Here is a 13,200-nt window from a genome sequence, read left to right as displayed (position 1 = left end):
ACGTCACTGGCATACAAACTAGTCTTGAGATCAACGTTTTGCGTTACAATGAAGATGTGATGGCTAGCTGCAATAGTTGTCCTCGCTTCATTGTTTTGTTCAAATGAAACTAGAAGTTGTGTTCCATGTTTACTTTTAGTAACGGATACTTCGGGCAATAGGAGCGAACTGACGAAATTCGTGATTGCGGAAAGCTCGCTCTAAAGATTCGTCAACAATGAACGAAGCAAGAAAGCTAACGGAAAAACTTTAGACAGCGGCCGGGCCGGGGACATTTGACCATGGAGAGCCCAATATTTTCTAAGTACTCATGGCTTGATTTTTTCTTCTCGGTAGTCGGTGTGTGTACTTACTTGTTTGACGTGGGATCCGATATTTGGGTTGGTACGGAGTTCTACTCGCGTGGAGATTTCTTCTGGTTCGGTGTGTTGGTCGGCCTCATGGTTCTGTCTTCGGTTGTGGTCCAGATGTTTAGCTGGTTCTGGTTCAAATACGACCGCGAGCTGGAGGGATTCGATTCGCAAGTTGACAAAAATGTCCTCTTTGGAGTCTGCGTCAAACTTTCATTCATACTCCATGTACTTCAGCTGGGATTCTTTTGCAGGTATGTTCGCTTTTTTATTTTGATTCTCTGATACAGTTAACAAAACTGTATGCGTGATGCATTGGATAGTTTTTTATTATTTAGTCATTGGACAAATATAACATTATATTATCATATATTATTATATGTGGTTTTATATAGCATATTTTTTGCTGGATTTTCTAAGCCATCTCTTCAAAAAATGTCAGGAATTTCATGCTTGCTGGTGTGTTGGAGGCGGTTTTTAAAATGCTTAATTTCTTAGTCGTGCATACTTATGCGCACTGAGCAGGTAATGGGCAGTTAATAACATGTTACGTGTGCAAGAATGAGTCAAATGAAAATACAGGTGTATACAGGAATGTATGCAGGAATGTAATAATCAAATAACAATGAGCGTGGTAGGTAATCAGGCATTTAAAAGATTTGCTTATGAAGCGTAAGCTATAGTTTTCCTCTTAGCCATGTGAATACTTATTGTCTTAATGTATTTCCGTCAAGTTAATGCACAGGTGATCAAAGTTTATAATCTGCCCAATGTCCTCTGGAATCTCACTTGGCATTGCAAACTCAAAATACTGGTCTTGAGTTGCAAGTTCTATCGAGGTCTTTTTGTTTTTACTTTTCACAGCATACTAAAAGATATCCCTATAGAAGTGAATATATAAGATAATAGCAACAAAAAAAAAACATTCATATTTTGGTGTTCAATTTCAAATCTCCATCACAGCAACTACACCAGTGATTAGGAATACATTTTATTCTGTAGGCGCCCGCTTCCTGTTGTCTTTACCAAAGACAAGTTTTTGTTCTTGCTTATGGCTTATTTGTAACACAACTGGAATTGAAACTATGTAGGTGGTATCAGGCCACTACCGAAGAGGAGTTTTTCTCCTTAAAAACTGGGTGGTTTGAATCTCGATTGCTGATTGGTTGATAGCAGTGGTATATGAGAAAGTATACCACAGATATTACATCACATTACTTTTTAATGCTCTAATTACTGGTGTATCAGTGCAGTGGTTCCCAACCAGGGGTACTCTCCACAGGGGGTCCTTGAAAACACTCATGACACAATAGGCTTACTAGTGAAATTAACATGAGGGTGTACTTCAGGGGTACTCCAAGCAGTGCGAAATATTTTTGGGGGTACAGTAACTGAGAAGGGTTGGGAGCCACTGTATCAGTGCAGTGAGGCATCTCAGGCGTTTGTGACGAATTGCCAGTAAACCACAGCTGAATGCTGTGTCCAGACACTCTGCAATGCATTGTGCCAAAGAACAGCTCTTAGTTGTGGTATATTGGCCATACACCACACCCCCCCCCCCCATGCCTAATTGCTATCACTCACAACCGACGACTAATTGGCACAGGGTTGCGCAACATCTCTTTGCCGCTGCTGCTAAGCGACAGTTTTCTTCCGCAGGCACGTGTCGGCGATATGGCAGGGCTTCCGCGTGTGGTGGCGGCGGGAGGAGGGCTCGGAGTACGCCGTGTACCTGACGCACGACCTGAGCATGCTGCGCCTCATCGAGACGTTCTGCGAGAGCGCTCCACAGCTCACGCTCATGACCCACATCATGCTGCACACCGACAGGGCCAGGGCGGTGCAGTGTGAGTACGCCCCCAGCTCCCCCCAGGCCCTGGCTACACATTGCGGTTGCTAAGAACTTCCTCTCTATTGCTTGTTATTACGCTTAATTTACAGACTGTCAGCGCACTTCCTCTTGGCATTAGATTTTTTCTGGGTCACTTTTTTATTATTATTTTTTTTAACTGATGTTTCAACAGGTTAATAAGAAAGGTATGAATAATGAATCTAAATAATAACACGTTTAAGTAATAACCCATTTAAGTAATAACACATTTAAGTAATAACCCATCTCCGTGTCTCTTCTGTAGATGTGAGTGTCATGGCGTCCATCACTTCCATTGCCTGGATGGTGGTCGACTATCACCGGTCGCTGCGTTCGTTCCTGCCGGACAAGGCTAAGCAGGGCTGGTGTTCCGCATTTGTCTACTTCCTGTGGAACCTGCTGCTCATCGCCCCACGCGTGGCCGCCGTCGCCCTCTTCTCCACAGTCCTGCCCTCGTTGGTCGCCGCCCACTTCCTGCTAATCTGGCCGGTGCTGGTGTTCTGGGCTTGGCGGCAGCAGACCGACTTCATGGACAGCGTCGGTGGGGAGTGGCTGTATCGGGCCACCGTGGGTCTCATCTGGTACTTCAGCTGGTTCAACGTCGCGGAGGGCGGGACCAGGTGGAGGAGCATCATTTACCACGCCTTCATGGCCACGGACGGAGGGATCCTATTGGTCACGTGGTGGTGCTACCGAGACCCGGTCGCGACACAGGCCTACGCCCCGGTCCTGCTGGCCACTCTTTCCCTGACCTACCTGATGGGCCTCCTTCTGAAAACCCTTTACTATTGCTGCTTCCACCCAACGCTTTGGAGGCCTCGGGTCCGGGCGGACGGGTTGGGAGCCGAGCTGACCGATGGTCAGGGGATGTTGTTCAGAACCTTCACCCCCCCCGCCAGTGTAACCCCCCAAGTGTGGAACAAGAGAATGGCGAGCCATGCCACATGCTTCTACTACAACGCGGAGGTTCTCTGAGGCGACCGGGGCGCGAGGCTGAGACCGACCTGGCTGGATGTGATTCCACATGGCTGTCGTTCACGCGCAGTCGTGGAACGTCGGGGCCCTCTTTCGCTGGACCGTTTTTCGTATTTATATCGATGACTCTGCCCAACTGATTGTGGAACCGACCGGATGTAATGTAGTAATAGAATGCCGCCTGATAAGGTGACATCGATCAATGGTCTGAAGTTGTTAGGAATTAGCTGCTCCTGTTTATTGACACCTGTCAGACATCCAACCTCACATATTTATGTAGCCAATGCTGTCAGTGCGAGTTTATGTGTTTAGAAAAATATGTTAATGTACCTGAATTGTGTGTGCGAGCGTGCGTGCGTGTGTGGTTACACACGTCTGAGTAAGTTATTTTGTCACTAGTTATTTTGGCGTCTGAAGGATAAAGCATCCATTTTTATATATACATTTTAACATATGGTGAGAGGTTAGTCCATAATTACGTCATAATTATTTTGTCACTGGTTATTTTGGCGTCTGAAGGATGAAGCAGACGTTAAAGTGCCGGTGTTGTTTACATTCGCTGATGCTTCCTCGGTTTGAGCCCCCATGATGCAGTGCATATTGGCCAACATCGCTCAGGGTAATGGCCGATGTGGTCTCTGAGGGGTTCCTCCAATCATCGTGTTTTACGGACTCATTCAGACTGGTTGGTAGTCGAGGGAGCGGGACCTCTCACTTTGATTCTGTTGACTTTCTGACTGGACAATCAGTGTGAAAAGAAGCTAAATGTCTCCACTCAATGCATCTCAAAGTTAAAATGTTAATTTTCAACACAAACCTGTTGGCTAATTTTCCACAAGCCCGTTGGGGAAATGCTGCAATGAGACAAAGGTCCTCATTTGAATCTGGAAGGGTTTATTATTCTTATTATTATTTTTTTTACAGTTCTCTGGATAAAAAGTGCTACTTGAATGTTAATCATTGTTAGGTACTGCAGAATGCACAGAGAAATTTCCTGTTTTAACTGTCAGCTTTTATGCACATTGCCTCACAGTGTGATGTGTGAACGCCCAAAACATCAACACTCAAACTCTTACCTCATCATTTAAAGTTCAAGTAATGCAGGGTTATTAAAAATGTAGACAGAATTTCATTTTGCCGGCGTATCTTTTTTCATCAATTCTATCTGTTTAATCAATTGTATCTAGGGCAGGGGTGTCCAAACCATTCCATGGAGGGCCGTGTGTCTGCGAGTTTTTGGTTTTTCCTCTACATTGGTTACCAGTTCACACCTACACAACCAGGTGAGGGTAGAAACTAACCAATTAGTAACCTAATTAGTCAATCAAGTACAAGGAGAGGGCGAAAACCTGCAAACACACAGCCCTCTGTGGAATGGTTTGGACACCCCTGATCTAGGGGTTGGTGTATGTTCCTGCTCGATGGCTACATCTGCTGGCCAGGAGAGGTAATGGCCAGAGTGGCTAATGACCACACCTGACAGCAGTTAGCCTTAATGCTTGGTGGGGGCTATATCAGCAGGCCATTCTGGCCAGTGGTTGCGGCCCTAAATAAGAACACATTGTGCTCTGATGTTCAGTTTGTTTTGATGAGTGCTGATGGGAAATCAAGGCTTTCTGAAGCATTTGAGGCTTTCCTGAAATTTATCTGAAAAAAACGGTTGATATTCTCTCATGGGTTTTGAACTCTCCGCACAGTGGTGACACCTGCTGGTCAGGAATAAATATCACACGTTTAGATGTATTTTTCCATAATATCCGAAAAGCACCGGTGTCAGGGTGGGTCCGAAAGAACAACCTTACAAGGCCCGGCTGCAGATTTTCTCCAGGTAGTCAGCCATGACGATACACAGTCTGTGTGCCAACTAGTTGTCCAGACCACGATGAACCTGATCAGATCTGGTGTCTTCCGGCTGTGGTAAGACATATAACCCCGCAAGGAGACCGTTGACTGAGTGGGCCGGGTTCCCAACACCCCAGTGCCCCTGCTGGCAGCCTGTGAATTTCCCTCCATTTACCCAACTGACTGAGAAGCAGAAGGCCATGGGAAGGCCCTGGGTCCCGGAGATAAACTAAGCACTGGCCAAGGACCACAACGAACTTGGCCCCTTCTGTTAAGATACCCTCAGTTTGTAATGATAAGGGCAATTCATGTGAGAAAGAAATGTATGGGGGTTTTCAAGAGCTGGTTCTGTGTCTGAAGGACACACGTCCTCATATTGTAAAAGCTGGCCCACTCTCTTGTCCTTGAAAGCCACTGGTCGACAGAAGGACAAGGAACAATCCACAATTCTATCACCCTGAGACTGATGGATTTGTGGGAAGATTGAACAAAAACCTTGAATAGAACGTTCTGTAACGCATGGAAGGACTTGCCATGTTTTCTTTAACTTTCCCCTGAAAGAGGTACCCGGGCGTTCACTGGGTTCTCCTGATCTGAGGTACTCTGCACAGAACCACCTGGAGACAGTGCATAGAAGACCTGGGAGCCACAGTGGGGATTTTCAGCGTTGTACAAAATGTCCACCTGTAAAGCTGGATGTCATTTTATTTTTGCAACTTGAAGGCTGGTATTGTAGGTGGTGGTATTGTAGCCTGTTCATGACACTAACGTGTGTGTGTGTGTGTGTGTGTGTGTGTGTGGGGGGGGGGGGGTGAAATCCATTCCACATGCACTTCAGGACATTACTGACATTCTATGGACGTGTTGCTGTTAACTCTGTCAGCCAATGAGTCATCAAACGTGCGCGCCCGGCAGACATGTAAGGGCAGCACGCTGGAAATGATTGGCCAATTATTTGGTTTGGAGGCAGAAGGAGTTTCAAAGGAAGGGTGTGTTTTGAAACTGATTATACGAGTGAAAATGAAAGCAAACACAAGTGTTAGCATGGACAGCTGTTGTATTCTTCATTTTGTTATTTTCCACCTGGGTAGTTAAAAGTTAAAGCCATGGAGCAAGTTGAGGCAGAGACATTCCAGAGTTTTTTTTGTGATCTCTTCTGCCTCGTGTTCTTTCTCCTGGACGCGGTCTTAGATGTGTACACAGTGGTGTCTTTATATCAGGAGGAGGCATACGTGTTCATGGGGTTCCTGGTGTTCATACTGCTGGGCTCGTCACTCCTGGTCAATGGCTTCAGCTGGTTGTGGTACGTCCATGACAAGGACGAGAGGGAGATCAAGACTGAGGGCCTCGTCCAGAATCTGCGCACTCTGAAGATCCTTCACTTGTTCCAGATGGGCCTATTCTACAGGTTGAGAAGTCCTTTACTTTCTGTATTGAACTGAGAGCGTTTATGGCTTAACAAGTTTGTTTTCACGGTTATTGTGAGACTAGGAAGAAAGGCTCCTTCAGCAGTTGAGTGGCTTCACTCTCTTTCTGCCGTCTGTCAATATGGCAAGGCTCCAAATCAAATTCAATAATAACACAATGGGTATTGAGCAACATTCCAAAGTGGTTCATTCTTGGAGTAGGCCAGTGTATGTTTCAGTAAATTAGTAATAAATAATCTGACGGCATCTTGCCCACCTCAAGACAGAAACATCTGTAACCAGGCTTAGTTTTATGTGAATATTTATTGGGAATGTTGCGTATAAAATCTAAAAACACGTGCACGGCTGTCATTCCAGATATGTTAATGGGGTGTGGAGCTCGATTCGTGCCCTCTGGTGTGGGAAGCGCTGCGCAGGCCATCAGCCTCTGAAACATGACCTGTCCATATTGTGCTTCTTTGATGCCTTTTCCGAGAGCGCTCCACAGCTGGTCCTCATGGTCACCATCATAATCCAGACGGGAAAGCAGGAACTTCTCCCAAGTAGGTGTATACAGCAGGGGTATTCAAATCTCTCCCTATGAGGGCCGGAGCCTGCCGGTTTTTGTTTCTACCTCATCATTAATTGGACCCACCTGGTGTCCTGGGTCTCAGTAAGTCCCTGACTAGGGTGTTGAAATGAAAACATTGAATGCAACTGGCTTCAAGGGCTTACTAATGATATACAGTATTTAGAACAAGCTTGAGTCCCAAATGGAAACCTATTTCCTGAGGGTTCAACTTTCACCAGATCCCTGTGTGCCCTAGTCAGTGTGGTGATGTGCAATGACAAATGTGAGGCAGCTTTGAGGCTACGACGAACCCGAGAGGCATGACGCTGCCTTGCAGGTATGAGACATGATGGCCGCATGTATGACTGCTGTTCGGCGCTAACAGTATTAAACATACATGGTTTCAAACATTAACGGTTTCAAACATACATGGTTTCAAACATTTAACGGTATCAAACAAACATGATTTCAAACATTAACAGTATCAAACATACATGGTTTCAAACATTAACGGTTTCAAACATACATGGTTTCAAACATTTAACGGTATCAAACAAACATGATTTCAAACATTAACAGTATCAAACATACATGGTTTCAAACATTAACGGTTTCAAACATACATGGTTTCAAACATTTAACGGTATCAAACAAACATGATTTCAAACATTAACAGTATCAAACATACATGGTTTCCATGTTCAGCACATTTGGGAGACATCCTCCCCCTGACTGGCCTCCCTCGCTGGTAAAGCCCTGTTACATACTAGTGAGGATCTGTATTGTTGTCCCTACTCATTATGTAAGTTGTTTTTGACTCTGCACAATATGTCATTGTTATTATTTAATTGTCTGTTAAATGACGAGTCTCAGTTATTTATTTATTTAATATTTGTTTTCTATCTCTCGTAGTCTTGAAGGCTGTTGCTTCAGCGTCGGCCATCGCTGTCAGTGTGACAATGTACCACCGCTCTCTACGTTCCTTCCTCCCAGACAAGACCAATCAGGGCTGGCGCTCCTCTGTGGTCTACTTCCTGTGGAACCTGCTCCTGATTGCGTCACGTGTGGCGGCAGTCGCCCTCATCGCCTCGGTCTTTCCCTGCTACATCGCTGCCCACTTCCTGTGTTCCTGGATGGTTCAATTTGTTATCGCCTGGCGCCATAAAACAAAGTTCATGGACAGCACTGGTGGAGAATGTCTCTACCAGGCCACCGTAGGACTCATCTGGTATTTTATCTGGTTTAACGTGGTGGAGGGACACTCTAGATTGGAGCGGAAACTCTATCACGTCTTGATGGGACTGGATATTTCTATACTTTGTGGTATTTGGGTTTGGCAGATGATTAGAAACCCTCCATATTTTGACCTGCCCATAGAGCCTTATGTCATCCTTGTTGTAGTGATGTTTCTCTACATTGTTGGAGTCGTTCTTATGTTGATATACTACAGATTCTATCACCCAAACCTTCCACAGAAAACATTTACAAGTGTGGGTCCTGAAGGCACTCTTACCGGCACCACGAGTGAGAATGACGTGACACCCGGTACTGGGTTCCGCTACGCGGTCGCTGACGACAACCCCCTAGAAAACGTCATGAGGGTCAATAAGAGGATGAAGAACTTAGCCGATAACTTCTACTTCCGAACTGGTTGACATTTGTAGCATCGAAACGTGGTAATCAAATGTTTCTGATATCTGCCCCATCGGCCTGCATTAAGACCTGATTCCCTCATCTCTTCCACTATTCAAGTATTTCAAACTTGTACGTCAGCTTTTGAGCTTCTGACCCTGTTGATCAATCCATATTGCTGAGGAAGTTGTCATTACTATGCTTTGACAAAAAACTTTGGAGTGGTTTAAGAATTATCTCCGTGGCAAAACCAAGGCTATAACCGTAGATGGAGTTAAACTCCATATGTAGAGGCACCTCAAGAGTTGAACGCACTCGGACCTCTCCAGTTTGCCCTTTAAAATAACGACATTGGGAATTATAGGAAACATTTCATAATGCATGTTAATGCTGAGGATTACAGCATTATGAATTGTTGCTAATTCTGTAATACAGGCCTTTATTATTGTAATACAGGCCTTTTCTTTATTACTGTAATACAGGCCTTTTCTCTATTACAATCAATTACATTTTGTTGCTCATTCTGTAATACAGGCATGTACTCTATTACAATCACATTTTCAGGCTTTACCAATATTGCGCCTAGATCTTAAACCAGAAAAAACATACTACTCTGAGGGCCCATAACATGTCAGTCTAAAGTTACAAATGCAGAAGGAACCCTAATTTAATTGGCGCTCTCTTACAAGTATCTTGGATTTTGCTTGATGATGTCAGCTAAAATACATCTTACTAAATATTAAATTACAAAGTTTCTAAATTAATTAGGAAGCTCAAGTTAAAGTTTGGATTCCTTTAAAGAAATACTGCATGCCTATCATGATATTGTTGAAACATGATGGTCCAAACTTATTTCATATCTAGGCTTATTTACGCTTATGTATACAGCCGCTTGGACTTTTAAACTGTTGGATCACTGTTCTTTTTGTTTTATCTCTGGTGACATTTCAGGGCATCATTTTAAACCATCATTTACGGACACGATATTAGGATATAATTTCAGGTCCTTTAGGTTTGTTGACCTTTTTTGGTTTTCATATTGCAAATAGATTGACTTTGGAACTCCTGCCATCCTCTTATTGTATTAAATACTGTAACTTAATGTTCCGTTTGTTTCTTGTTTGTTTTGTTATATTCGCCCTTTTGTGTTCTCACTTGTGATTGACAACCAGTTGTAAATGTGTTTTCCCTATGTATCTGGATGGAATCTGTGTACTAAGCCAAAATAAAGGTAAAACAAAATGTATAACAAATCAAACTGAATGGAATACACAAATATGAACAAATAATAAAAAGAAAACAAACTAGCCTAGAAAGAGGATTAGAAAGTAACCAAGTAGTCTACAAAGTTCATTATCCAAAGGATCATTCCAAACTAGTTTGGACCAGTTTGATGATAAGATCGGTCACAGTCAGATCAATATCTACAGCTCTGGAAAAAATGAAGAGACCACTGCACCTTTTTCTTTCCTTTCCAAAAAAGTTGAAAAGGAAAGTTTTCAGTGAGGAACAGAAGTGTTCAATTTGCAGTGGTCTCTTAATTTTAACCCTTCTGTTCCTCACTCAATACCTTCCTTTTCAACTTATTTGGAAGGGAAAGAAAAAGGTACAGTGGTCTCTTAATATTTTTTGGAGCCCTTTTAAATATTTCTAAACCAGTTTTTAGATGATTGTTTTATCTCGTTTTGGAATTTCACATTTCTTCCACCAAAAAACAACTAGAATATTTGTACACTTCCCGAACAAAGTATTTTACTGGTGTCACAAAAGGTGGTGTAGCGATGTGTTGCTAGAACAAGGAACCAGGTGCAGGCAGGGGTAGTCGGTGTGGATTCTTTAATGGACAAGAAATAAACAAACACCGAGCACAAAACACACAAAAACAAAGGGCTGACTAAAGCAGCAAAAACAACAATATGCAATGGCACAAGTACTTACAACAACGGCAACACACACAACATCCAAACACGACAAGAACAATGAGCCACAATGTGGGGAGCAGAGGGGAAACATACATACACATACAAATTAGCTAGATTGGGACCTGGTGTGGAAGATTGGAAACATGTGACAGTCCGGGATGTGTTTGTGAGATATGGGAACTTGAGAAATTATGGCACGGTGGCGCCGCTGCTCACCGCACCATGACAACTGGTATGACTGAAAGCCACATCGTAGTCAGGTTATGAGGTTCAAAAATGAAAGAGAAACAACAACACAAATCACTAGGATTTTTCCATCTCCTCTCTTTCAGTATGTCAGGTGCAGAATACCCGAATGCACTCTTATCCAGAACGTTCCCAGCATTGAGACGCTAACTTCCTTAGGGACAAATCTCAGGAGGCCAGAATCAATTGTTGGTAAGATATCAGGGGCCACCTGAACTATTTGTAGCCCCATGTAATGTTTGAAGTAATCACACACCTGTACCTTCTGAAACTTTTTGGAAGGAAATAAATATATATATATTTATATTTGATTATATATTTGATTATATATGTAACACTGAAGAAATGACACTTTGCTACAATGTAAAGTAGTGAGTGTACAGCTTGTATAACAGTGTAAATGTGCTGTCCCTCATAATAACACAACACACAGCCATTAATGTCTAAACTGCTGGCAAGGAAAATCACCAGGGGTGAGACAGACAAAACCGTGTCATGTCATGTAGATACTTTATGGATGTTTTATCCAGTTTAGAAAGAGAAAGTGTCAATAAATAGATTTCAGTCAATAAAGGGTCATCAACATGCTGCTGATTTATAATAGGAATTTAATAATTTTTAGTGTACTGTAGGGTGTGAAATGTATTTAGAGGGGTTAGTGGTTGTTGTGTTCCTCTTCAGTCACCAGAAAAATGACCAGGGCTTGTTTACAACCTGTTTCAATGTTGACAATTTTATGGCTCATGTTTTCCCTGGTGAGTGGTTGAATGTCCTATTTCCAGAAGACATAACCTACCTTTGCGTTGGTGATTATCTTCAAGGTGTTTTGTTGGAGCACTGCTCAATCTTCACTGCAGAGCTTGTGCCAACCTGCAGGAAACGATTTCAGCCATTAAAAAGAACAGGTTTATGTCATATCCAACATAGTGGGGTTATGTCATGAACATGAATGGAGCATGACCTACGGTTATAAACGTTTCATAACACATTTAAGTATTTCTTATTGTAACAATGCAGGATCATCTCGTGCGCTGGAAGGATTAAATACTGAAGTGAAACAAATATTTTCAGGAATCAATTATATTAAAAAGAAAATGAAAACAGTGAAAGATTCTCCCCTCAGACAACTAAATGTTCAGGTTGAAAGTGTAAATGACAGTCTGCCATCCAGTAGGCAGATTGCTGAGCGGGCTGTGTGGTTTTTCTGCGATGGTTTCAGTGGGAAAAAACTAAATGAAACTTACACACCATCATGGAATTGTATAAGCATTGCGGAAGCTTATATTCCCACACTTTGTCACAGCAATCATGTAAGCGCAATTTCATAACACAACCTGAAAAAAAAGAATACCTTTGACATTGAAGAATTTGGTTCTGAAACATTTCTAAATATTTGTACAAAACACTGAATTGTCTACCAGTGGGCACGGACTTCTATGTGGAAGTCAGAAAAATCCAATCAGATATTGGGTTTGATGTCAGACTGGGAAGGCAATTTTCCAGTAATGATGGAAAGTTATCAGACAGAAGATCGACTACAAAAATCCTCTCTAGATGCACTGTAGAAAATGTACTGTAAATTTGACTCACAAAGGCCCGGTATCACTTTATGAATTGGATTCGCCCTTGTTAGATTCTGTCCAAGTTTGATCCATGAACAAAATAAATGCAACCGAAAGTCAGGGGAGAGCCATCTTTATTCAGCATGAGTCTATGATGTTGAGCTTCCATTTCTCATTTCAATCTCCCTCCAATGATTACAAAGTGGACACAGTATTTATGCCTCAGCACATCCCCTCCAATATCTGGCTGTCTTCCAACCACATACATGTATTCTACATCCTAACCTTACATGGCCTAATAGTGTCCCCTCTTAAATATCTTGGCTCCTCAGGTTATCAGGTTGTGTGGGGCCCCTCAGTAGTAGATACCAACTGTTTGTGATACGGTACCTCATACAGCACAAGATAATGAACTGCTCCTCTAACAAGAGAATAGAACTAAAATACATGCATATCATCAGGTACAGACAGGTTTCCTCACAATGGTATGTGCCAACCTACGGTCCATGGGTCTATTCATAGAGTCTATGAAAGTCAGATGGAAAAACTCCTATCAGGAGGTATGGACAGGATGTGTGGAAACCATCAGAAATGGGGCATCACATTTCCTACCTAGTGTCCTTCGTACAGAGATCATTAATACTCTCATACATTGTGTAATTCAGCTACTTTTAATGCCCAATATCTATCACCCTCCTCCCTTTTGGGTCTTTACTAAACATCTATTTAGTTTGGGTCTTGATTTGGTCTCACTTAAGGTGACCTTGAACAAAACCACACTCTTCTGCATGCCAATGTACATATCGAGGTCTCGTCTCTCCCCA

At 42.8% G+C, this 13,200-nt stretch overlaps 2 protein-coding genes across 3 annotated transcripts; both read left to right on the top strand.

Annotated features, from left to right (window-relative positions):
• Window positions 1-24: 24 nt before the first annotated feature.
• Window positions 25-4,314, top strand: xkr8.3 (XK, Kell blood group complex subunit-related family, member 8, tandem duplicate 3). Of its 2 annotated transcripts, none has more exons than XM_010867263.3 (3): window positions 25-604; window positions 2,010-2,197; window positions 2,486-4,314. In XM_010867263.3, the coding sequence occupies exons 1-3, from the start codon at window positions 282-284 to the stop codon at window positions 3,193-3,195; spliced, it is 1,221 nt and encodes a 406-aa protein (XP_010865565.2). In that variant the 5' UTR covers window positions 25-281; the 3' UTR covers window positions 3,196-4,314. The 2 variants fall into 2 exon arrangements, with proteins under 2 accessions (XP_010865565.2, XP_019905601.2); XM_020050042.2 differs by having other exon boundaries at window positions 556-604; window positions 1,997-2,197.
• Window positions 4,315-6,034: 1,720 nt separating this feature from the next.
• Window positions 6,035-9,748, top strand: LOC105008068 (XK-related protein 8). Its single transcript, XM_010867264.4, has 3 exons — window positions 6,035-6,445; window positions 6,822-7,006; window positions 7,927-9,748. Exons 1-3 carry the CDS (start codon window positions 6,144-6,146, stop codon window positions 8,667-8,669), a joined length of 1,230 nt encoding a protein of 409 aa, XP_010865566.2. The 5' UTR covers window positions 6,035-6,143; the 3' UTR covers window positions 8,670-9,748.
• The last annotated feature ends 3,452 nt before the right edge of the window (window positions 9,749-13,200 follow it).

The sequence above is a fragment of the Esox lucius genome, chromosome 10 (genome assembly GCF_011004845.1).
Source record: "Esox lucius isolate fEsoLuc1 chromosome 10, fEsoLuc1.pri, whole genome shotgun sequence".
NCBI lineage: Eukaryota > Metazoa > Chordata > Actinopteri > Esociformes > Esocidae > Esox > Esox lucius.
This window is presented reverse-complemented; position numbering and strand designations above follow the sequence as displayed.